A 27,435-nucleotide genomic window follows, 5' to 3' on the forward strand; every position below is an offset into this window, starting at 1 on the left:
ATACAGACTGCGTACGGTCGGTGAGGAAGGAGGAGAACCACCGCATAACAGTGCCCCCCACTCCCAACCCACCCAACCGTCGCAGCATGATACCGTGGTCCACGGTATCAAAAGCCGCCGAGAGGTCCAAAAGAACAAGGACAGAGGAATAACCCCTGTCCCGGGCCCTCCAGAGATCATTTACCAACGTGACCAATGCAAGATCTTTTTGTTATAGAGATTCTCTGGTATTAGATTTTTATCTTTGTTGTTTTTAATAAAAGAATGTTTTTTACAAAAAATATGTATTTAAATTATGTATATTCTTTAATATTTAAATATATAAGGGAAATAGACTTATCTAGTATAAGCTTCATTAAGTGAACTGGTATGACTTAGTAAGCATTTTATCTTTTAATAATTTGGGTGATCCAGATTCTCATATATTCTCGAATTTTAAACAATTCTAAAATCATTTTTATTTTATGCTTTGTAAATAAAAGACCAGTTCTAATGCTCACATGGAAAATATTTTTATGAATATTCATAAATTTAATCCAATTTCCAACCACTAGCCACCTAACATATATTTCCTGGAGTTTGACTATCAGATAAGTCTTGTAATGTATCTGTGAGCTTTTAAATTTCCACTGGAATTACCTTTGTTGCTTGAGGTAGTAATTTCTTATAATTCCTTTAAATCCTTTTCACTTCCAAAATATTCTTTTCTTTGTTTTATTTTATTTCAATATTTACATTTGCCTAGTTCACTGGTGTCAAACTCACAACGTCACGTGACGTGTCGCGACATATTGTGACTTTTTGCCCATTGCTGGCAATGGGGTGAGTGTGGTTTTGGCTGACGCATCTGGCCCGCAGGCCGGCAGTTTGACACCCTGGTCTAGTTCACATTAACTGCTCAAAGTAGCTTACAATTAAAATCTTAAAAAAATTAAACCTAATTTGTTAGAAACCTGCAACACAGCAGATAAAAATTTTCCAGGGAAACAATTGTTTATAGTACTAACGGACTGTGTGTATGATAAATATCTTCACAGAGCAATCTTCTAAACGTTCCATAAATTTACACGTTCAGCTAGTTTTACCACCTATGTTTATTTGTTAGAGAAGCATAATTAATCTTTGTTAATGAAGATAAATGCTGGGACACATTAGAAACTATTTGCTCAAGGGATTTTTTTTTTTTAGATCAGACTTGTGTGAATGAAGATTGTGATCTAGAGACTTGGTTTGTATTCATTCTTCAGTTTGTGGGAAATGGAGCACTGTTGATTTCTTTTGCCTATTTTACTTGACCTTCTTCTGTTTTTCACACAACTGCAATGTTGCATCTTGAGAATTCTGAACCATAGAGCAGGCAGAAAATCCTAGTAGTCCAAATTAAGGATTTGCAAGATAGTTTGAATTTGAGGTTTTCTGAGTTTATAAGCCCTGTTTGGTCTAAGGACATGGGGTTTTTTTTAGTCGAAATGGATTATTTCTGAAGGGATGTGTGTTTGAAACAGCTTCAAGTTCACAATAGGTGTTTTCATATTGATGCTCAGAGCATTCTTAGACTGGACATGAAAACTGTTCTAAATCCAGTTAGAATTTTTTGAACTCAAACTAGCTCAAATTAAAAATGTTTTGCTTCCTACTTATCCAGATGATATGGAAAGATTCTATGAAGCCTTTCCTGAAAAGGAAGACTATCACTCCAGACCCTGTCCCCTGCTGTTGTAATCCAGTACCCCTTTGCTAATATTGAAGCAGTGAAGAATTATTCCCAATTCTCATGTCAGTGATAAAAGGACCCTCTTTGTAAAAGAGAAGACTAGGACCATCTGCCTCTTCCTCCTTCTCTCCTCCTCCTCTTCCTCCTCCTCACAAAGAAAAGAGGTAAGATAGGGCTGGGACGACTCTTCACTTCTTTCTATGTGATATATAGTTTTGTCTTCAAAACTTCAAACCTTTCTGGGAGCACAGAGGCAAATTACCTGTGAGTACAGCTAGGCAAAACATTTATGAAGATAGAGAGTGGCTTATTTTGATTACTTCTGAATGGACGATAGTACTGCTGCTTCAGGAGAAAGCAAGGTCTGTGGACAGTACGAAAAATGGAGGATTCTCTTTAGATACCCTTTGGATAGTTGGGCTAACCTGGTGTTTATAACATTTTATACAGTCTGCACGTAGTCTGTTTTTGGTATTCACTGCCATAGGTTGGATGCTTGGACAGATTCAAGAAGGAAAGGTCTGTCTACTACTAATTGTAATGGCTATGTGAAACTATAATTGGAGGTAGACTGCTTTATGAAAGTTGCCTTTGCTTTCATGCACTGGTTCCTAAAATTATTTGACTGATCATTTAGGGAAGCAGGATTCTGGACTTTTGATACATCACAGTTTCTAAATACGGTGTATTGGAAAAGGAGATGTGAGTTCACAAAAGTGGAAGCATAGAAAATAAATGAGAACTATATTGAAAGAGTTTAGCTTTGAAAATTGTACCTGATGATAGTTACAAAAGAATGGAGAAATGAACCTTTAACTTTGAAAGAATAGCAGCTATTTTCAGAAATGAGGTCATCCCTGTCTTTCTTTATAGTGTTAGATTTCTTAATAAATTCTGGTTTCTTGTCTTCTTATTTTAGGTCTAAAGTGAAACTAAGTAAAGGTTTACAAAATGATTATGAAATGAAGATATTTTTGTGGGAAGCTATATTAAAATGTATGTATATTTAAAAAGAGACCTTCTCTGTCTTAATCATGGCTTATTTAATGTAGAAGAAATTTTTTTAAACATCTGTGAGAATCTTGAATTGAATAAATTTAATTGACTCTCCACCCCCAAAAGACGTTTCTGCTAGAGGCAAAGTGCATTCGCTGGAGAGCAACAGAAGACCAATGTGTAAGATGACCAATGCAAGAAGGAAAAAAAACCTTACCAGCAGTAATTATGTAGAAAGGAAAATTTCAGCAAATAACACTATGTTTCCTACTCTTATTTGATAAAATCAGGAACTTTTTGTCTTTTATTTCACATAAATACAGAAATAGAGATAGTTTTCAGTTATATCTACAGTAATATATTAGCATTTGTGCTTAAGTCTTCACCCATAATTTATTACTTTTTTATATTAAGGCTGACAATAGCTTAAAGCACAAAATATCATAGAGTTCTATGTCTTACTTTCAGGGAAATAAATATAAGATTGCAGTTCAATGAATTGATTAATCAGTGTTTGCATATACTGGTAGTTTAGCTTCCCTGCTAGCACAGCCAAGTGCCTAGTGTGTTCACTAACATGTATCGGCTGCTTCTGGAGTAATCCAATTTACTGAATGATCAGTCCAATTACTGAGTCCTTAAATTTTGGTCAAAGTAGAAGTATAGGATAACTCTGTTTTTAAATAAGCATAAGCCAGTTTTCTGCTCCTAAACCCACTTACCAAGTAATAACTCCCATTAAATTAAAAGGGATTTAATTTTGATATTATAGGATTGTTCCACAAGTAAGACTTATTTAGTTTCACTAAGAAAGGAACACAGCTATAGCTATTTTGTTTTATTTAAAATATATGTTATCAAAATCAAATCCCGGATAACTTAGTATATATAGTACTATATCCCTTAGTTCTAATTTGCCAATCATTCTCACAGGCAAAATGATATTTTGTTGAAGATATGCAGGGATAGGAATGGTGTTAGTTTTGGTATTTTTCTCCTTATTCATATCACCTGATACCATTTCAAATATTGTCCTGCCACAGTTGCCTCTGCTTCAATTCCCCTTATTTGTCTATCTCCCCTCCTCATCTTTGCACTTTGGGATAGCTTCCACTCCACTACTGCTATCCCTGCTGCCCTTAACTGAACTTTATTCTTCTTGTTGCTGGCCCAGTATCTAGGTGCTGGCCCAGGGTGCAGATCTGGGATGTGCATGGCAGAGTGGCAGAGTCTCATCTGCTGAAGGGAACTCACTGGGCCCAGATGGGGAGGAGGCAGTGGGACAGAACTAGTGGAAGAGACGGGAGGGGCAGGCAGTGGCTTCCCAGACAAAGGAGGCGGCTTCACAAGGCTTTGTTCAGTGGGGACTGATGCCACCTACACAGGGAGCTGCCACCCACATAGCTGCCCTACCCCCTCTGCCAGCTCCATCCCACTGCTTCCTTCCCATCCGAACCTAACAATGTCCCTTCGGCAGAGAAGGCTCCATTGCTCTGCCACACTCACCATGCATGTCCTGGGGTCACACCTTCACCCAGCCCCTGGATCCTGGGCCAGCAGGAGGAAGAAGACAGCAGACGCCAGCCAGAGGGAGGTGGGTGGCAAGAGTAGACAGATGGAGTACAGGGTGGGCAAAAGGACAGAACTTTGATCACATGATTACAAGATGCTCCAGTAGCCATAACGTCATGGACTGGTCATAAATATCATTCGTTCAGTGCTGTCATAACTTTGAATGGTCGCTGAACAAATAATTGTTAAAGACTGCCTGTAATTTAAGTCTCTCATTTGTGCCTCAAGTGAGAACTCTGAACAGTACACTGGGCTGGGTCTGAAGTAGAGGTCCAGGCCTTGACTTCAGCCCTAGTACCATCGCTGCCACTTAAAACGACCACCTTGTGTCATTCTTCAAGGCACAGTTGTACCCCATGACCCAGTGCTCCCCGGAATCTGCATTCCACTTACCTTCAGGCACTGTTGACAGGCCCCTGCAGCCTACTGGAAGCTGCTCCAGGTCGCACAAGGCGTTGGTTCTTGCAGTGGCTCAGGAGAATGCTTTTCTGCAGCCTCTGCAGCCTCCAAAAACCTCATTCTTGCATGATTTTTGGAGACTCTGGAGTCCATATAAGAAGACAGCCCTCTCACGTGATTTTCGGAGGCTGTGCAAGAGCACACCCCATTCTTCTGTGGTTTCCACAGCATCTGAAAATCACATGAGAATGGGGTGTCTTTTCAAGAATATTAGTTGGGTGTTGGTGTTACACCAGTGTGTCACCCAAAACATCACGGCATTTACCTTTAACAAATATGTCATAGGTTTGCCACCAAAATCCAAAACAAAGAAGTATATATTTATTTCCCCCTTTCCTTAAAATACTGAGATCCCTGCTGAATCGGACCAAATCAAACAGAACCACCCCGGGACCAAATCAGTGTTCTGTCTATTGCAATTTCTGTTAATAGTTGTGAGCCCTTCAAGGAAGGGAAGGTTAAGAAACAGGTTGAAGAAGGATTTCTGGAATGTTCCTTTACTGTTTTAGGCTGTAGTAACAGAATCTGGTTCCTCTGCCCCTCTTATACCAAACAATCTGATTTTTGTTTTCTTCTCTTTTCCCAGGACTGATTTTTTTTTACTTTTTCTTAACGTTTTTTGCATTTTTTTGCCAAGGTTATCTTCATGCTCCTCTACACCATCTAGTTCTTAACTAGATGTTCTTCCTCACTGTTAGTTCTTTAGTAATTGATAGAGCTATAAATGAAAAAAGGGAAAATCTATATAGCCAATTTGACGAATAGAAACTTCAATTAAATATTTATTTCACACCAAAGTTATTCTTTCCAATTTAGCAAAATGGGACTAAATTTGGTGGGGAAGGTGAAGCTGATAAAAGAACATTTGAAGTACAAGATGAGCCAGAGCCAGAGCAGTGCAGGGGCTGTGGAGGAAAAATAAACCTGAAAAATTGCCCAATATATCCCTATGGGGATAGGCAGTCGGATATCAGCTTGGAATACAGGTAGTCCTCGACTCACAACCCAAATTGAGCCCAAAATTTATGTTGCTAAGACATTTGTTAAGCAAATATTGGCCCATTTTATGACCTTTCTTGCCTCAGTTGTTAAGTGCATCATTGCAGTTGTTAAGTTAGTAACACGGTTGTTAAGTAAATCTGGCTTCCCCAATGACTTTGCTTGTCAGAAGGTCGCAAAGGTTAATCACATGACCCTGGAACACTACAACCGACATAAATATATAATAATAATAATAATAATAATAATAATAATAATAATAATAATAATAATAATAATAATAATAATAATAAAGTTGGAAGGGACCTTGGAGGTCATCGAGTCCAACCCCCTGCCCAGGCAGGAACCCTACACCATTTCAGACAAACGGCTGTCCAGTCTCTTCTTAAAAACTTCCAGTGTTGGAGCATTCACCACTTCNTAATAATAATAATAATAATAATAATAATAATAATAATAATAATAATAATAATAATAATAATAATAAAGTTGGAAGGGACCTTGGAGGTCATCGAGTCCAACCCCCTGCCCAGGCAGGAACCCTACACCATTTCAGACAAACGGCTGTCCAGTCTCTTCTTAAAAACTTCCAGTGTTGGAGCATTCACCGCTTCTGGAGGAAGGTTGTTCCATTGGTTAATTGTTTTAACTGTCAGGAAGTTTCTCCTTAGTTCTAAGTTGCTTCTCTCCTTGATCAGTTTCCACCCATTGCTTCTCGTCCTGCCTTTAGGCGCCTTGGAGAATAGCTTGACTCCCTCTTCTTTGTGGCAGCCCCTGAGATATTGGAAGACTGCTATCATGTCTCCCCTCGTCCTTCTCTTCGTTAAACTAGACATACCCAATTCCAGCAACCGTTCCTCATATGCTTTAGCCTCCAGTCCCCTAATCATCTTTGTTGCTCTTCTCTGTACTCTTTCTAGAGTCTCAACATCTTTTTTACATCGTGGTGACCAAAACTGGATGCAGTATCACGTGCCTAGGGGGATGCTGCAACAGTTACAAGGGTGAAAAATGGTCATAAGTCACTTTTTTCAGTGCTGTAAGTCGAGGACTATCTCATCACAACAGGAGGGGAAAGCAGAAACACCATATGTCAGTGATGGCGAACCTTTTAGAGACCGAGTGCCCAAACTGCAACCCAAAACCCACTTATGCATCATCAGGTGCCGGGTGGGTGTGGCCATTGGGTGGGCGTGGCCCATTGGGTGGGCGTGGCTGCGGTAGTAATGGCAGATTGGGTGGGACTAAAAAGTTCAATCAATTCCAACTTTGCAAGATCTTTCCCCCCCCCCCGCGAGAAGTTGAAATTGACTGATTGATTGAACCTTTTTTTTTGCGCAAGGCGGCGGAGGCCTAAAGCGAAAAGGATTTATAAAACCCAGCTGAAGGCCTAGGACTGGGGTGACGGCGCGGGTGCCCACAGAGAGGGCTCTGAGTGCCGCCTCTGGCACCCGTGCCATAGGTTCGCCACCACTGCCATAGGTTATTTCATTGTGAAGAAGAAGACATAGATATGTCTCCCATGACCCCTGCCGGTAAAAAGGTTGGAAACCGTTCCAGAAGTGACTTGTTTCCCCTACCTTGTCATTTGCAACCCAGCAGAAGGTTGGAAGGAAGTTATGTAAAGGGATATCGGAATCCTGTCTATCAACAACAGGATAACTCAATAAAAAAAAAAACCACAAGACTAAGTTCAGCATAGCAGGAGAAGCCAACTAAGGAAAGATCAAGTTGGAAAATGGGCCAGATTGATCGATAGACTGAGGAAAAAACACTGGAAAAATACATCTGGAATGTATCCCATGGGAGAGGTAATCAGGTAGCAGCTTGGTATGCTGCAAAATAATGTATTCTAAGCCCCTCCCCCTCCCTTCACTTTCCCAGTCACGTGAGCAGAATGGAGCGTATGCAGCCTGCTCTGTGCTTCTCAGTACAGCCATGCACAAAAACAGGGACAATTTGAGAGTGGAAACACATATATTGTATACTGGAGCAGCACAAAAATATCCACTCTGCTCAGACCCTCATTCATGCACACAGTAATACATATGCCCTCTCCAGAGTCTTGTAATTGGAGAAACATTCAAACATTATAAAATATAAACATATATGAACCCCCAGTTAGATTCTCACAGATACCGCAGGTGCACATTTTCATTTTTAATTAAATAATTGATTTAATGCAAAGTACAGGAGATTAAATCAGAAGCCAAGTCTTTGTTTTGCTGGATTTTCTGCATAGTAGCTATTCTTTTTTTTATTTTTCTTATTATAGCCAGTTGTTGAAGCATGCTTTAGGAACAGTGGTAGATTCATGTACTTTGTTCTTTCACCTTTGTAGCTACCGAGAGGGAGGAGTTTAACCATTTACTCTCTCCTGCTGTTTTGGAGAGTTTCATAGTTTTATTCTGGGTGCATTGTTGCATAATAGAAGACTGTAAGATATTCTTCTAATTTAATGCTTTAAATCATGGTGTTGTAAAATATAATTAATGAAGATTTGCTTTTGCTTCTGATTGCATTTTGGTGATCCGTTTATCTACCTAATCTTTCTTTTTTCCCCCCAGTAGGTGGATCTCCAGCAGCAGTTCTGGGAAAAAAATCAGAGAGGGCCAGGAATCAGAGAAAATCATGGTGAATGTTATTTTTATTTCTGTTTCATTCTGTTGTATGTGTTCGTAAAGTTTTACCGCAGTGGTTGAAGAGGATTTATTTCATAATTGCTTGATCTTTGGTTTCTGTAACAGTATATGACAGATAAGAATATGCTACAGAAAGAGCTAAAATGGAACTGATCCAAGTTCAAGTGTTGCAGAACTGGGATAGATATAGCATTTTTTTAATTAGAATAGGGTTTTTCTAGCTTTTTTATTGTTTATTTTTTGTATAATGTGTTGATTCCATATAAAAAGGGATGCTGTTTCTATTCAGAGAATTTACTCTCTGCTAATAAGACAGGGATATGGAAAGAAATTGGGTAGGTGTCAAATGGAACATCCATCCATAGGAATGTAACAGGAACTACTCTAGATGTTTAATTCTGTGGGGAAGACCTTTATTTTGTATAGTGATTACCAGTACTTTTTCAGAGTTGTACATTTATGATTCTTAAATGATCACTGGAAGAAAATCTCCACATTGTTTTGCTAGTTAGAGTGATGCTAAGAGGCTCAGTTCCAGAGCACACACAAAAAAATCATAATATGGTTTATTTGTTCAAGAATAGTATGTTATGTGAACATGGCAATAGTTATGCTCACTCTCTGTGAAAAAGGTCCCTGATTAATAAGGTGAAATTTTAGATCTGTGGATCTATATGTCTAGATCAAGGACTCTCTATTTAATTACTTAAATAGGTAATTATTCCAAGTGACAATAGGAATGGGACAGAAAAACCATTGGAGGATGAATAGCTGGCAAAGGTCTTTTTCTAAATGGAAGTGAAGTTAATCAGCCAACGTAAGCTATGCATAATTCACTGCAGAGAGTCTGTTTCCTTCTCTTTTTTTCAGGCAGCAGATTCTCATTTGAAGTGATAGAGAGGGGCAACTAAGTTCTAATTGAAGAAGCTCACTTGAAGTAGAACAGGAAACTTGCAGTAAAGTTCTGGTGATTTTGGATTGGATGGTTTCAAAGTGTGAATAATTAGAATATGTGCAGAGCCATGCCCTGAACAATAGTAGGCTCACTCCATTAGCATTGAAAATTTTAATGATTGCAAGGAACAATATGTTTTCATTGCAGATGGCAAACTTAATGATTGCACTGGCAACTTCATGATTAGTTGTACATTTCTCAGTGACCTATCAAAGAACAAAAATCTCTGTTCACCCTCTGCCTTGAGTAAAGCTGCATTCTACTTCCCATATTTCGCTTATTGTCATCCCTTGCATCCTTTTAATTTGGCCAAGCGCTTTCCCAGGTTTGCATAACAGATTAATACTTGTGAGTTGACCTTTACTTTTTTTTAATATTTCCCTTTGCATAGAGGAACAGTGACAGCTTTGTTCCAGTCATCAGACCTATATGCTATCTTCATACATGAGCATTAAACAAATGACAAAATCACAGCATAAACAAGCCACCACCATATTTAGCATTTCTTCAATTTAATTATCTACACCTTCAAACTTGCCATTTTGCAGCTTTCTCTCAGGATTTAAAATTTATATAAGTATTTTTCATGGACATGAACATTTCTGGAATTTGTTTCAACTCTGTTCTTTTCCATACAGTTATTGTTCCCATACAGTTCTCTAAAATATTCCTCCCAGCGTTCTTTTAGTTTAATTTCATCCCAAATCATCCCATCATATTTATTTTAAATTCCATTCATTTTGCTTGAAGCTTCTTGTTTAGCTCTTTTCATTCACTTCCAAAATATTTTTTAATTCTAATTAAATGACTTTGTAATTTTCTTTCTTTTGATTTTAACATTTCCTTGATTTTTGACCACATTCTTTGCAACTTCACATTCTTTTTACCATTTTCAGCAGTCTATATGTTTTCCCTTTTTTGACAGTTTCTTTCAACTCATTATTCTACTAAACATCCATATTTCCATTAACATAACTCCACATCCCTTTTGTCCATTTTTCACAGTTACGATTTTGCAGCATCCCCATGGTCATGTGATCAAAATTCAGACAATTGACAGTTGACTCATATTTATGACAGTTGCAGTGTTCCAGGGTTATGTGATCACCTTTTGCAACCTTCTGACCAGCCAAGTCAATGGGGAAGCCAGATTCACATAACCACCATGTTACTAACTTAACAACTACAGTGATTCACTTAGCAACTGTGGCAAGAAAGGTCATAAAATGGGGCAAAACTCACTTAACAGCTATCTTACTTAACAACAGAAAATTTGGGCTCAGTTGTTGTAAGTTGAGGACTACCTGTAGTACAATGTTTAGAAAAGAGCAGCTTAGATAATGAGTGGAGCAGAAACCAAGTCCTATAATTTTCAATGTTAAGAAAAGAACAGTTAAAACACGATATGATAATTGTGTTGCCTGAAAGTCTGTTATGGATAGAACAAAGTTGTTATTTGTTGATTCCATGTACAAATCCAGAACCATGGAAATTATGGTGGAATTGGGACATTCCTAATGATGAGTTAATTGGCAGTTGAACTGAATTCCGAGGTTATAACCTCTGTCAGACATTGTACCTGCTGTAGTGGCTGACTCCCCTGAAGAATTACGTTTCTTAACATTTCTTTTTTCTAACCAGGAAAGATTAAGAAAAGGGATGCTGAGAGGAGATAGATGACAGTTGGGAATATGGTGATGGCGATTTCTAGTCATTGGAGGTCAGTTGAGGGGGGGATAGTTGATGATTAATGTGAGAAAAAGTGTAGCACATTTAGCTCAGCTTGAGAGAAAGGTTTTTAAATACAGATTCCCCAGTGTCAAAGTATTATCATTGTAGAGAAGGATTAGTGACCAGAATAACAGTTGGAAGGGACCTTGAAGGTCTTCTAGCCTACCCCCTGTTCAAGCAGGAAACCCTATAACATTTTAGACAAATAGTTGTCCAGTCTCTAGTGTCCAGTGACCAGATAGGTAGTTTTGCTTTGTGGGATCAAAGTTCTTTTAGTAAAATCATACTTTTGTATCTTAGATTATACTCATCATTGTCAGTCCTTAGATACCATGCATCAGCAAGATAAAGTTATAAAATTTATCCACATTAATTACAAGTGTGAGAGTAGAAAATAAAGAGTATTTCCTTTTTATTTATGGTGGTGGGCTCCATAACTGAAACAGGTGGTGGCAGCTTAGACAAAAAGGGTGATAATGCTGCATTTTGAAAATATCTCTGAGGAGTCTTAACTGTTAAAGGAACCATGGTATCAAGTGCCCAATAGAAGGGGTAAAAAGCCAGAGAAAGGGAGCTGCTACCACCACAGCATTCTGGATTGCTGGTTCTGTATTGAGCAAAAGATTGAACTAGATGACTGCCAAAATTCCTTCCAACTGTGATTCTATGAATTGTCATGATCTTTGTATTTCACACAAAGCCTACATCAATAATTTTCTCAAAGTGAAGATTTTTATATAAACGGTACCCTGCCCACTGTGCATATGCACTGCTGTTCCTGTCATTTTCTTTTAAGCACTGCATAAGTGGGGCATTGGAAGCATTCTGTATCTCTTTCGAGGTCATTTTTCTTTGTCTGAATCATCACTGGATTTCAGAAGAGAAAAAAAATACCTTAGTTGTCTGTTGGGAATATTGAGATCCCTAACATTGGAGCTATTCTTCCTGCTAAACTCTCAGACTTATGACTTATAGGTAGTCCTTGACCTATTTGAAATTATGACAGCGCTGAACGAATGGTGATTATGAATGGTCCTTGAAGTTTCGGCAATCCCAGCATTGCTGCAGTCACATGATCATGATTTGGTTGCTTGGCAGCTGTTTCACACTTATGACCAGTTGCAGCATTCCACAATGACATGATCACTATTTGCAATCTTCCTTACCGGTTTCCCCAGAAAGTCAGTGGTTAAGGTTGCAAGTCACTAGGGTAAATCTCCCCCACTTGTGCATCATCCCCCAGACCTTTTGTGTTTGCACCATGCTTTTCATGTATCCCCATGCCATACCTCTCGTGCACACCTGCTCATCCTCCCCAAAGTTGCCACACCCTTACTCATCCCCTTCACACCTCCAGCACCTCGTGGGTGGCTGGAGGGAGAGCCGAGCAGGTGGGCAGAGTGCAGAGCACGTCAGGGTGAGTGGTGGGGAGGCGGCAGTGGCGGGATGTATGAAAAAGGGAATCCCCCAGCTGCTGTTGCTGCTTTCCTGGTGCCTGCCCCAGCATGCTCTGCACTCTGCCCACTGCTTACTTGCTCACCCATCTGCCCAGTTCTCCCTCTGGCCACCTGCAGTAAGTTGTCCCTGTGGCAAATAAGCCGTGTGGAGTTGTCCAGTGGCAAGTTGGCAGAGATGAGTTGGCAGTAGCGAGCTGACCACGACAAGGTGTCCCATTCCGCAGACAGGACTGATTATCTTGATAATTTTGGGTAGATAGTGACCATATGGATAGATTTTCTTCAAAATGATCTATCCCAGTGGTGGCGAACCTATGGCACGGGTACCAGAGGCGGCACTCAGAGCCCTCTCTGTGGGCACGTGCGTCGTCGCCCCAGTCCTAGGCCTTCAGCTGGGTTTTATAAAACCTTTTCGCTTTAGGTCTCCGCCACCGTGTGCAAAAAAAAAAAAAAAAGGTTCAGTCAATTTCAACTTCTCGCGGGGAAAAAAAAGATCTTGCAAAGTTGGAATTGATTGATTGAACTTTTTAGTCCCACCCAGTCTGCCATTACCACCGCAGCCACGCCCACCCAATGGGCCACACCCACCCAATGGGCCACACCCACCTGTCACTCGACGATGCGTAAGTGGATTTTGGGTTGCAGTTTGGGCACTCAGTCTCTAAAAGGTTCACCATCACTGATCTATCCTAACCTGCCCTTTGAAGTCTCCCAGTGGTGCACTCATTGCCACCGTAACTGAGTCCATCGCTCTTGTTGGTTGTCCTCTTTTGTTCCACCTTACATCAGATCAAAACTGCAACTTTGCTAAATTGTATTGGAAGGGTTTATAGCTAGTCCTCAACTACAATGGCAGTGAAAAAAGTGACTTACGACTGGTTTTTTACACTGATGATCATTGCAGCATGCCTGTGGTCCCGTGATCAAAATTTGGACACTTGGCAACTGGCTCATATTTATAATGGTTGCAGTGTCCCAGAGTCACATGATCACCTTTTCTAACCTTCTGACAAGCATAGTCAATGGGCAAGCCAATTTCACTTAACAACTCTTATTGACTTTAACAATTGTAGTGATTCACTTAATAATTGTGGCAAGAAAGGTTGTAAAATGGGGCAAAACTCACTTAACAACTGTCTTGCTTAGCAACAGAAATGTTGGGCTCAATTGTGATCATAAGTCGAGGACTACCTATATTGCAATTGCTGCATGTTCCATTTTAGTGGAAGTGTCAGTTTATTTCTTTCCAGCAGGTATTTTGAAACATGAAACATCGATTATTGATAGTAAATCCTTTGTGTATATGTGCACCTTTGAGTCAGATTTGACTTCTGGCATCTTTCTGGAGAAGAGCACAGAATACATTGTTTTCTTGTTAGCATTTCTGGAAATGGTTTGCTATACTGACTTTTCCTAGGGCTGAGAGAGGGTGACTGGCCCAAAGTTACCCAGTTGGTTAAACATTTAAGGCAGGATTCACAGCCTCCCAGTATCTAATGCTTTACCATTAACTGATATGCCAAACTGGCTCTCAAATTGTCTTTACTGCTTTTTTTTTTAATAAAGTATATGAATTGATGCAGCATAAGAAATTGCTTCCTCTTGTTCACATCTAAGTTTGTTATTACAAGTAATGAAAGAGACAGTATATCTTTCTTTGGACAAGTGGCATTGAAGGATATAAGAAACTAGTTTGACTGAACAATTAATACAGCTTCAAAAAACTTTGAAGAACCCTAAAAGTAAGAGTGTCACAGAGCATGACAGCATCTAAACACCTTGCTTGTTCTCAAAGAGTCAAAGCTGGTTAATATTTGAGTGGAAGACCGTTCATTCAGGAAATCCCAAAACTATGGGAAGGTGGTTTTTTTTAAGGAAATTGCCCTACAGAAGATAGAATGAACAATTGCAAATTATATATACAGTAAATAATGAAAATCTACAGTAAAATGAATGAATTTGAGTATTTTGGTAAAATATTTATAAAATGGGAAAATGAATAAAGAATTTTAAGACATGCAAACCATGATTGCAAAGTAGTGAGTAAATTGTGTTCTCTTGCAAGGACTAAGTGAAAATGGCTGTGTGTAAGGATAGTCTTTCTCCTACTTTGCTATCTGGTAGCCCATATTGAGTGTTAAGAAAAACAAAAAGTTAGTTGTATGCAATGGGAAATTTAAGTGTATGTTATAAGGAAGAAAAGATATGATCAGGAATGAATGAGTGTTGAAAGAATAAGGATTGAATACAAAAGTGAATGACCATACAAAGGAAAGGTATGAAAGGTATAAAGAAATATAGCTAACGGGATTATTATTATAAAATGTTATTTTAACATTTGTAAACTACTTGGAGTTCTCAAGGATGGAGGCAAAGAAAAATTGTAAATTTATCTTTAATTTGTTTGGTTTATTATTTCTTCCTCCTTTTCTATGCTCTATACAACGTTGCTTACCTTGAAAAGGAATAATATGATGGGTATATATGTATGTTTATAAAAACTGGCAGTTTCTCTTGGTTTTCAAAAGTTGGTGGACTTCTTTCTGTATTTCTTGTTTAATTAGAATTTTCAGATAGACCACCTCTCAAGTGTGTTACAAGGATGGATTTATTTTTTTTTGTATTAAGAGGGGATCACCTTTGTAGTCCCTTTGTGATTCTATACATTTGCCTCTGAGTTTGTAACAAACCCAAAGGAATCCCTTCCCTATACCTACCGCAGGTATAGCTTTTGAAAGCCAGTTTAGAGTAAAATTTAGGTATTCTGATATTTTAAAATTAATTAATTTTGTCTATTTAATGTATGTCCCAGAAGAGCGTTAGTTATAGGTAAAAGAACATGTTGAAAAGGAAAAATGAAAATACAATTTGTGTACACAGTTGTTGTGTGGTTATGTCAGGTTTTCTGTGAACTGGGACTGTTTCTGAGATGTCAGCTGTATATTCTTTGGCACGTAGCCAGAGGAGATTGCAGGCCTGGGAAGCTATGCAGCAGAGCTGACAGATCCTGTGTCCCTTTGGCAGAGCTCTGCCAACAGGATTCCCATCTTTACTGTGAAAACAAGCACCAAGCTGAATCCTTACTGCTGCTTTTTCTTACTGTAATATATATACTGAGCTAGGCGGTGTCTGCTATTGTTCCCAGACATTCCTGCACATGCTGCCTGGCTGCTAAGCTGCATACCAAGCAGTCTTGTGCTGTAGCCCCACGACAGAGGACAATGAGAATTGCAGAGCCCTGAATTCTCCTAGTAGGCTGAAGTGATGACTCCATTTTCTGTGTTTGCTGTCAGGGAACCCCTAGCATGGCAGAGCTTCATCTTGGTTTCATCAGAGGGAGGTGGAGTCTCTCTTCCTCCTCCTTCTCCTGCCTTTCCCTCCCCTCCATTGTCGGCAGCTGCTGAAGCAGCCAGCGCACCTGCTCCCGTCTCTGGCGGCAGAGATGCTCTAGGCGTGCTTAGGAGCTTGCTTTTCTCACAGTCTGTCTGTCTGCCTGAGCCATTTGTGCCAAGGGGGCAGGGGGAAGCAATGCCACTCGCATGCCCCAGGCACAGCAAGCTGCTTTGGAAACGACCATGACTCTGCCGGGCCGTGTCTCCTGTTCCATGCTGAACTGCTTTGTAAGTAAGGTTCCCTGTTTCCCACCCTTGTCTTCTCTCCACTGACTGCATGCAAGGCTGTTCCTCAGTCTGCATTTCTCTCTGCATTTGATGTTTTGGGGTGGGGGTGGAGCGGCAGAGCCAGGAAGAAAACGTACTGTCTGCCTGGAGACATCTGGCCCTTTTTACGGCTCTCCCTAATGCTCGGGGAGTGGCTCTTCCCCATTCTTCTTCCTTATCTTAATTTTACGTGCTTCTTGCTGATATCCTAGCTCTGTTTTTGAATCATTCCCAGAATATGTACCTCATCGTCACCTGGAGCTTAGAGGTTCCAAATTGGGGATGCCAGATTTATTCCAGTGATCTCATTGAAGAGAACTGTCTGAGCAAAACATACAAGGAGAAGTTTGGCTTTCCTAATCTATAGGACATTGTATACTCCAGTACATTGATGCTGGCCTGCTGAGAACAGGTTCACATTCACCTACAGAACCTGTGATTCCCACTTTCTGGCTGCTTTGTGCTTAATTGAATCACAGCCACGTAGCTGCCAAAGCGATGGCTTAGGTTTACTGAGACACGGGTCTTCCTGTTAGAATTCCCCACTGTGCTTGCTAGCATGTATTAAATCCCTTTGTGATATAAGGGAAGATGGAAAGTACCCTGCTTCATACTTCATACCCACTTCATACCAATTGAAGCTGACCTCATAAAGTGGGCAGCATTTGGCAGCATTTTTCAGTACAGTTACTCAGCATGGTGCTCTACTAACCTCTGGCCTCCCGAGTGCATCCTGCTAGGATTCTGATTTGAACCTGCTGAGAGAAAAAACTTGAGGAAGAAGCATAATAAGAATAAAACTTACCTGAAAACATGAGTCTGTTGGACAAGTCATGGGAATGTTTGCTGGGAGGCATAGGGGTTCTCAAGGTTAGTTAGCTGTTTACAATGTCATATAGGTAAAAAGTTGTCCTGATTCTAGCTTTGAAGATATTGTGTTGTGCCCAAGATACACAGAACCTATCCCTTGATAGTGTGTCTGAGAAGAGGTTTAAATGGGTAACCGTAGGGAAACATTTGTTCAGTGACAGAGTGCATGCAAATGTTAAAAGCCCGACAGAAATTGTATGATTCACTCTGTCCAGTTGGCATGATAATTAATAGAGTGCTATATATGCAGCTTAATAAAAGGGAATGGGTGCAAGAGACTGATCTGAGCCCTCAGATTTCCCTGGAGGTGTGGTCTGGAGCTTTATAGGTCTGGATCTGGTCAATGCCTAAATGGAAGGCCAGTTTAGGTTGAGCAATATAATGGGGACATGTGAACCATTTCACAGGGCTCTGATGTTTAATTTAATTAGGATATGAAAACCTGTGCTATTGATGGGAAAAATATTGAGTAGATTAATAAATGAGAGAATGGTGACATCAGGTACCCATGAAGATATGTGTGTATCTGTATATTAGTTTTGCCACAACATACAATGTTTATATTTCCAGGACCCCTATGATAAAGTGTGTGTGAAAACACAAAGTTGCAGATTAAGAATAGTTTAGCAGTTTCATCCTATATGACGGGATGTTTCTGAGCCTATCTATCTATCTGCCTGTCTCCTAATAGTAAAATGTCATTGGGAATGATAAGAGTAAAGTACTTGGCCTTTGCATCTATCCATTTGTATATGAGGGACTTGTATTTTAAAATTACAATCAGTCAAGATGTTGAGATCTAATAAACACACATATACAACTCCATTATGCTAAGAGTATTCCTATCATGAGTTAGGTACTATCATCTTGAATCACATTGATTGCAACCTGACATACTGTGTGTCTTATGTTTGCACAAGCAGCGTGCAAGATATATTGGACAGTTATTTATAGGAGAAATAACTTTTGACTAGAAATAACAGTCGTTTAATACATATTGCTCTCTTAAATTTTAACTAGATGTTATTGAAACATCTGATTTTTGTTTTATTCAATCATCTGATCTTTTTTCCTCAGTTTCAAGTGGCTAATATTTTTTAATAAAATGTGAATTTATTGATACTGTGAAATATGAATGTGAGTAAAAGAAAAACCCCTTTGTGAAATATTTGGAATGATTGATGTACATGGGTGTTTTAATGTTGAATTTCAAGGGAAGGGTATATCATCTTCAATAGGTTTTTTTTTAAAAAACATTTAGATGAACTGATACTTTATCACTATCAGAGGGCAGAAGTGATTACTGGATTAGCAGGAAGCAACTCCATATCACTAATTAATTTTACTCTCCTGGCCTTCAGAAAAGGTGTAAAAACACATGGTTTCTTGGGGCGCACAGAGGAGCACATACCTCTAGGGCTGCTTAGTGCTCTGAAGCCCTCCCCCCACCTTTTAATTAATTTTAACATTCCTCCTTCTTTTAACTTTCATATGCTGTTTTTATGTTTTTAATATTTTATTGTACACTGTCCAGAATCCCTACGTAAGGGAGATGGGTGGTTATTAGATATGATAAATTAATATAAATAAATAAATTCAGTTATCAGCATCAGATAATAGTGTTTCCAGTTTCAAATGGAAATGTTTGTTTCTATACTAAGCTAACATTTTCTGCTAACTCCACAAAAGTTTTGTCATTTTTTAGTCTGTGCACTTAATGTTATTTTAATAAAGCTGATTTAATGCTGCTCTTAGTGATAACAGTTGCTTATACCTGGCAAAGAAAATCTTATATCTGGTGAAGAAAAATAGAATAGCATACATGAATATATGTCTATAGAGCTGAAGAAGCTTCTTGGATGAGAAGTGAAATGTCTTCAAAGAAAAACAAGAAAGTCTGATTGCCTCTTGAAAAAGCACCTTTGGGACATATGTGAATATAGTATAGAATAATTATAGAATAATTTCAGATGACTGGACCACCTATATCAGCATGATCTACATCAGAAACATATATAAGGATGAAAGTTCTCATACAAAACTATTTATACCAGGTCAGAGTAATAATCCATCTGCCTCAATATTTCTAGGCAGACATGTTTCCTCGTCATGTTTTTCCCCCCAGAAACTGGGTCTCTTCAGTGGAGTGGATATGCAGTGCTGGTCCTATCAACAGAACCTAGGATTAAATCCATTTTCCTCTTAGTATTTTCTAAGAAAAAGTACTAGGCATTATAAGAAAATCCATAGAATTTAGAGCCAGATAATGTGATTTGCAAATATGTGTAATGCCTAGATTTCTAATATATTCTTTTTAGAGGTGAATGTTTATCCTTTAAGAGTCTACTTTTTCTTCCAAACAGATTTAACAAAAGAGAAATTCTTCATCTTTATCTATCACGATCATGTAAAAATATGCAGGCTAATCCTGGGGCTAGTTCTGAGAATTTGAAGTATTTTCCAATCATGCAAAACTCCTATAGCTTATTTACTTAAGAACTTCTTCCATACCCTGAAAATTTTTGATTTGAAACAGAAAAATGCAATCTCCCTAAGAAGCTGCCTGAGGACTTTCCTGGGTAGATAAAAGCAGTGTTAAGGAAACTTTATTGTTCACATTTTTAAAAATCCTTACTTTGCACAAATCAAGATGATAAATTTCTACCAGACTGGAAAAAGTGACAGGAACCTATCCACACAACAAATCTAGCTCACTTTAATAACCATTTAGTCTCACCAAACTCTCTTCTATAACCTTATGGAACATTCACAAAGTATGATTTGTTTTTAACAATAGTGATAATTTTCACCTTCAGGGCCTATTGTAGACTTTTCCAAAGTACTTGGTTCACTATTATGGGAAACAGGTACATGGATTAGATGATCATTTTGAATATAATCCCAGAGAGGTCAATTTATAATTATGATTATGACAATAATATTCTTGTGATAAATCTAGTTCTGAAAGATCCTTGGAATGGCATCATTTAAATGTGTTAATAAAGGTATGGCTGTTGAAGTTATAATTTTTTTTTAAAAAAATAGAATACCACTGGAAGATTGTAGTGGACCTTGATTAGGTGAGAAACCATATTGAGGAGTATTAGAAGATCCCACCCTCAAGTAGAGTTAGGCTGAAAGTTTCAGTTGTAAAATAGAAATACAGAAATAGTTCCACAATAAGTTAAATAAATTTAGCTCAGTTTCTCCAAATTGTTATTGTTGCTGCTGCTGCTGCTGCTACTATTCCTATGCTATGTCATTTTTGTACATTAAGAATGTTTGTGAAGCTAGCATTGGCCAGTTAATTATAAGAAGGAGCAAAAGGGACACTGTTGGAATCACTAGTTGATTAGGAATAGTTATATTTGTTTGCCTTTAGTTTCCAACTGGTTTATTGTAAATCTATATTATGTTTAATAAAAGTATTAGATTATATTTCTGGATACTGGGTGCTTTGAAAATTTATATATAGGTACATCTTATCACCATTATATGTGGATTGTGCATATGAGAGTAGTGTGGATATGGTGACTAGAAGACTGGGCACAAAGAATTCTGATTAATATCCACCCTCATTCAAGTAAGTTCACTGGGAAACTATTGATGAATAGTTTCACTATCTCTAAATACAATGTATCATACAGAATCAAAAAGTCTATGAGAGAGTACTATGTGACATCTTGAATAAAAAGATGGAATTCATAAATAAGTATATGTTTGATATGTTTTCGCAGGTTGTTGCATGTGCATCTCTAAGCATTTGTTTTTCTGTTTGGTTTTTAGGGTGAAGAAGGCCCTCCCAGTCTAGAATACATCCAAGCTAAGGATTTGTTCCCACACAAAGAACTGATTAAAGAAGAAGAGTCTTTACAGGTAAGTTACTTGGGTTTCACTAGCAAAGGAATGGTGTATAATATAAAAAAAAACCCCATATGACTAAAGTAGGGACAAAAGATGTAAAGAATATCTTTTTCCATACAGTTGGTAACAGGAGAATAAAATATATGCCTATAACAGTAGCTGCAAGTTCTAACTGTTGCTCAAATGCCATTCAAGTCTTTTCTCTGTAGATCTATATATTTTAAAAATTGCACCATGGTTCTCCCATTTTGAGGATAGAGTATTAAATTCAGCATAGTGTGGGACAGATACTTTTTCTGCTTCATTGTCTTTCCAGAATACACACATATACAAACACACACAGAGAGCACAAATACCAAACAGAACTAAATTCCTGGGTGATTGATATTACAATGAAAAAGAAGTTGTCCAGCTACTCAAGTCTTTCTTGTAGCCCAATTCAAAATGGATATGGATAGCCCTGTCTAGAAACCAGATGGAGAGAGGATGTACCTGCAGCAGCTCTAAATGATTAGCAGAAGCTGGACTAATCCCAGTCATGACCATCTACTGGAAGGGTAGGGATGGGGTCACCAGCATCAATTGCAACTGAGCAATTGAATCCCCACCCCTTTTATGTGCATGTGATATCCCAGATCCCAATCCTTGACTACTTCATCACCAGTATGAGGCACCTTAGGTTGTCCGATGGCAAATTTTGTATTGCAATAAGAGGGAAAGCACTATTTCAACAAAATAATTAAGGGCAACTCTAGACTGCCTTCACAGCAAGCCGGGGTGAGTTAATGTCATGAGGACATGTCCCTTAAAAAGCTTTGGTAAGTGGGAATGGAGGATGAGCAATTAGACTAGATATTAGTCTAAGATATTTGTATGACAATCCCTCAGTAGTTTTACCAAATGGCTTTAAAAAGAATTAGAATCCAATTTTTTTACTTTCTAAGCCTTCGATGGATGCAAGTGTTGAAAGCAAAAGCTGTTAGCTTTCCAGCTTGACTGATATATAGCCAGACATTTCTTGTCCTTTAACTTTAAATTACTTTTTAAAACTGCTAATCAGATTTCTGCGTATAGCTGTTGTATCTTGGTTTCCTTTGGTTTATAAGGATGATTTAAGGAGATTAATTTACTTAACAGGGTTGGGTTTTTTTCCCCACTTTGATTTAAAAATGGTCATATAATTGAATTCTGTATAAAAATGATATTATTGAATTTCAAACAGATGGAGAATTTCAGTGTTACCATTATTGAGCATATTTCCTCAGTGATAGTTTGGAGGAGAGGGTGAATCTTTCCGTGAGCCCTAGGAAAAAAGGAGTCATAGAGAAAAGTAGGGTCATTGATCATCCAGTTAATGAGCTTTTATTTCCTCTAGAGACTGGCGAACTTTTCTTTGAAGAGGAATCCAAGAATGGGCATTCTTGGCACAACATAATTAAAATTTCACGGGAATGAATTTAAAACATGCATTTTTATTTTGGCTTGTGTAATTTTTTTAAAGACATTTAAAATTATTTTACATAAGTTCATACAGTCAGATAAAACAAAGGATGCATGTCAGTTTGGGGCTTGCTAGTCCAGGTATGAGCATACTTACATCACAGCTTCCTTTAGATTAAAAAAAAGCAGTGATAAAAAAGAAATGCCTCACCTGCTTTCTGTGAGGTACTGTTGAGCTTTTCTTCAGTTTTGCTACATCATTTTGGCCATAAAGAATTGTAAGAGAGAAAACTACTTCAAAGACATAAAGTGAGCTGTGAAAATATTAATTAAATATGGAATTGCAGTACAGGTAGTCCTTGACTTATGACCACAATTGAGCCCCGAATTTCTGTTGCTAAGCGAAACATTTGTTAAGTGAATTTTGCCCAATTTTAACAATATTTCTTGCCACAGTTGTTAAGTGAATCACTGCAGTTGTTAAGTTAGTTACATGGTTGTTAAGTGAATCTGGCTTCCCCTTTGCTTGTCAGAAAGTCTCAAAAGGTGATCACATGACCCCGGGATACTGCAATCACCATAAATATGAACTAGCTGTCAACCATCCAAATTTTGATCATATNAATAGTTGTAAGTGAAAAACGGTCATACGTCACTTTTTTTCAGTGCTACTGCCACTTTGAAGAGTCACTAAACAAACTGTTGTAAGTCGAGAACTATCTATACACTCTTGTGCAAGTTTCATATCCCTGATCCATTTTCATATAGACCTGTGAGTTTTAATTTTCCGGTTAATCTGAGCAAAGAAATAAACCTCAACAAAAACTATTTCTAAAAGTCATTAAGGAAGATGTCCTTGATGCTTAAACAGAAACAAACCCCCTGCCTTTTGCAATTCATCTCAAATGCAACATAGACTGACAACCAGGTTGTTATTCTCCTGTTTAGTTATTTTGTCTGTTCCTTTTGCACTCTACTCACTTAGTTCTTACAGTGAAGCTTATTAATGCATAATGTGACAAAGGGTTTCATTTTTCACCCAGCATGTTGTGGAGCGTGATGCTGGTTTGGGCTAAGCAGGAGTGACTGACCTAAGGTCACTCATGTGATTTCTCTGCTTAAGGAAGAATCTAGTTCTCCTCTGAACCTGGTTCAGCATCTTAAGCACTATAAGCACTGAGTCTCATCAGATTGACAACCAGTACTTTCAGAAAATCAATTGTTGTTATCCCTCAATAATGTTTAAAAATGCAGATATAAGTTCTTATTTTAGAAGTGAGGGAAAAAGAAGCTGAAAGGTTCAATCTGGGAGACTGGGATGGTGGGGGGCAATATAAAAGATACTATATAAAAACTAGGTCCAATTGGATCTTTGCATTACCGGTAGACAGTAGAGCTGAAATCCTGTTGGATGGTGATAGTGGTGTTAGACCTTGCTGTTTTTGTAATATATCCATTATTCCCTATCTGATCATTGCCAAGCAGATGTTGTCATTCTCTGCTAATATTCTGCCAAGGTGTTAGTGACAGTGCATTTGATTAGGGATGTCACTTACTTATTAAAATTATATGCACCCTTGAAAATAAAGACTTTCCCACGATGGCTTTTAAAACATGTTTGCAAATGCAATCCAGATTTATTAAACATATTTTTATAACTGAGTTAGAAAATTACTGGAATTCAAAATAGGTGAATCTCATGGAAATCTTTGCAACAAATTTTCCTTTAACCTGTTTCAGCAATTCATCAAGAATCAACTATGAAGATAATCCATGTGATACTCTGTTGCACTAAAATTGCACTATATGAATCATAATCTCTCTGAATTGTTTTGGATGGGTTTTAAGTAAATTAGTACACATTGTCCAGTTAGTCAGTCCTTCTGCTTAAATATGTTTGAAGAATTCAGGAAAATCACCCAACAGTCTTTCCCAACCATTTTTTTTTTATTGGATCATTTTCTAAAGAGTACAAAACAGTACAGCTTAAAATAATCAATTCCTCTAGTTAGTTTCCACTTTCATTATTGCAAAACACTGAAAAACTAAAATATATAGTTTTCATCTTGTGTTTTTCAGAGTGAAGCAGCATGGACTAAATTGCACTCCAGTCTTGTGGGAATATCCTGACCTCTGTTCAACACTGGATGTGTTAAATTTTCTAGTTGTCCAATAAAAATCAAATAGAAAACATTTTTAGCCAATAGGGAAGATATCCCTTTAATATTAAAGCTGGAAAAAAGTATTTTTACTTCAACTTAAATATAGTGCAGACCGACGACAAAGACCTTTCAGACAATTAATTATTGATGTCACTTTAAAGTATGTCCATAGATGATATTTTAGAACTGAAGAAAAAATAAAAGTAGTTTACTTCTTAATTTTAATTTTAGGATGGCTACATACATCAGAAGTTTTAACTGTTGTGCATCTATTGTTGCATTAACTGCTGTGCATCCGTTTACGCTATAAATACATAGTAGAGCTGGTATCATTCTTCATGATATAGATCTCTGTGGATTTCCTTATAGTATTTCTTATTTATCCCAGTCATTCCCAAATAGATGTTGTCATTCTCTGTACACTTCCTAATAAGGTGCCAGTGACAATGCTTTTGACTTGAAATGTTACTTATTTAAATGATATAAATGGGATACAGTATCTTTCTTCAAAATAAAAGCATTCCCAAGACAGTTCACAAAATATTTCAAAATCATAATCTAAAAAATGTAAGCTAAAAGAGCAGGCTAAAGTTCAAAATATTAAAGCAAAAGCAATTTCCAAAATTACATGTAATTGTCTTGGTAGAAATAGAGAAATGGTTTGCCATTCCTTTCTTCTGGGATGTTTTTCAGGTTCTTACTATAGCCTTTACAGGTAGTCCTCTACTTACAAACATTTGTTTAATAATCGTTCGAAGTTGCATCCGCACTGAAAAAAGTGACTTATGACTGTTTTTCACACTTATGACCATTGCAGCATTCCCATTGTGACGTGATCAAAATTCAGATGCTTGGCAACTAGAATGCATTTATGACTGTTGCAGTGTCCCAGGGTCACATGATCACCCTTTGCAACCTTCTGACAAAGTCAGTGGGGAAGCCAGATTCATTTAACAACCACATTACTAACTTAACTGCAGTGATTCACTTAACAACTATGGCAAAAAAGGTCGTAAAATGGAGCAAAACTCACCTAACAACCATCTTGCTTAGTAATGGAAATGTAGATGAGCCAGCTAAGCCCATGGGAGGGGTCAAACATGTCATCAGTCTTAAGTCCTTTTGTAACCCCAAGACATCTAAGTCCAAGCCATCTTGAATTCCATTGACTCTTATCTACTGTCAATTTGCTTTGGCCATTAGTAGTTCAGATTCTTGTAGACAACATAAGCTTACAATAAACCTTTATGTTCATTTGAACTGCCTGGACTTCTGATTTTCCCATGCTTGACAGGAAATTTTGGGCTCAATTGTGGTCCTAAGTCGAAGACTACCTATTGTCATGAAACTTCCTGGTAGTTCCCATCCAAGTACTAACCAGGCTTGACCTTGCTGATTTCTGAGCCTAGATATCGTTGCCCAGAGATCACCACCTGCTGAAACATGCATTTCTAGTTGGGAGTAGTTAAAAATTCAAAAATGTAATGTAGTAAAAGGCTTCATTTGCCACATAACAAAATTAATATTAAAATGTTAAAATACCTGAGACAATAAAGCATAATTGCTTGGCACTGAAAAGAGACCAGAGCTGGGGGGCACCTGGAGTAGAATTTCTGAGGATATTATAATTCAGGCAGGAACAAACTGAAATAAAAGTTTCTTCAGATAATGTATTCGCAGCACATGAAGAAAGTTAATACTAGAAATTTGGGCTGGAAAACAAGTGTTTGATCTATCTCTTTCTGAACAGAGCATTCCATTGGTTATATGGGGGTATGCTATATCTCCCTGTAACCTTGGCTGGTTAATCGGCAACTACTTTAATGTGTGAGTTTCCCTTTTCTAGGTTCCATTTACTGTGCTACAAGGAGAGGGTGTGGAATATCTTGGCCATGCAAGCGATGCCATCATTGCCATCTCTAACTATCGGCTCCATATCAAGTTTAAGGACTCTGTAATCAATGTAAGTCTTGTTAATATATTAAGTGGTTATTTCTGGAAGAGCCTATATTTTCTGTGTTAATCTTTCTTTCCCTTTGAAACGAATTATGTAGCTTATCCTTCCACTGAGCCACAAAGCAAACTTGAAGAGTCCCCTGTCTCAGTGGTCCCCAATCTTTCCAGCTTGGTGGCCTGGCAGGGGGGAGGGAATGGTTTTGTATAAGTGGCAGGCATGCTCTCAAGCGCCCACCACTCACCCATACTTGTGCGGCCTGGTTCCAAATGGGTCACGGCCTAGTAGTGGGCCGTGGCCCTGTGGGTTGGGGACTTCTGCCTTGTCCTTTACCACTCTTGGTCAGACAGCTTCAGATGTCTCAAGTGAGGTACCCACCATACCTTGCAAAATGTTTCAAAGAGAATATCAATTTGGGTATTATTTCTTTAAGGAATAATTGCCTTCATGAAGGCAAACTCCTAGCATGATCTGTGCTTTGTTTATGGGAAGGCTATAGCTTCAGATTGTAATGTGCTTTGAAAGGAGTAAGCTGTGCATATTCAATCATAAAATATGGTTTCTAATTGCACCGAGATTCATGCATTTCCGATATTCATTGCCAATATCTTTTTTACCATACATTGGACACTTTAATCTCCTTCCTCCCTCCCTCCCTCCCTCATCAGGTGACACTGCTTAATGGATAGGACTTGGAGCATGTCAACTCTGCCCAATCATACAAGCCATATCAAAGCCACAGAAGGCAGATAGTCCTTTATATGGGTGGCCCCGGGGGAGGTGACAGGAGCAGGTCTTGAGACTGTTATTTGGGAGGAGTTTGACTCTGTGACTCCCGATGACGTGGACAGTGTCCTGGGGAGACTGAATGCAACCACATGTTTGCTGGATCCGTGCCCCTCCTGGCTGGTACTGGCGGCTCGGGAGGGTACACGAGCCTGGCTTCAGGGAATTATAAACG

General features: G+C 38.4%; 1 protein-coding gene across 1 annotated transcript in view; it reads left to right on the forward strand.

Annotated features, from left to right (window-relative positions):
* Nucleotides 1-8,344: 8,344 nt before the first annotated feature.
* MTMR4 (myotubularin related protein 4) overlaps nucleotides 8,345-27,435 on the forward strand; it is a 36,415-nt gene continuing 17,324 nt past the window's right edge. The window contains exons 1-3 of the mRNA XM_015817187.1: nucleotides 8,345-8,374; nucleotides 20,841-20,930; nucleotides 26,367-26,483. Coding sequence (XP_015672673.1) covers nucleotides 8,372-8,374; nucleotides 20,841-20,930; nucleotides 26,367-26,483 — 210 coding nt within the window. The 5' untranslated portion in view covers nucleotides 8,345-8,371. The remainder of the gene's footprint in view (nucleotides 8,375-20,840; nucleotides 20,931-26,366; nucleotides 26,484-27,435) is intronic.

This window comes from Protobothrops mucrosquamatus, unplaced genomic scaffold (assembly GCF_001527695.2).
Source record: "Protobothrops mucrosquamatus isolate PMUCROS unplaced genomic scaffold, P.Mucros_1.0 scaffold562, whole genome shotgun sequence".
NCBI classification, from domain to species: Eukaryota; Metazoa; Chordata; class Lepidosauria; order Squamata; family Viperidae; genus Protobothrops; species Protobothrops mucrosquamatus.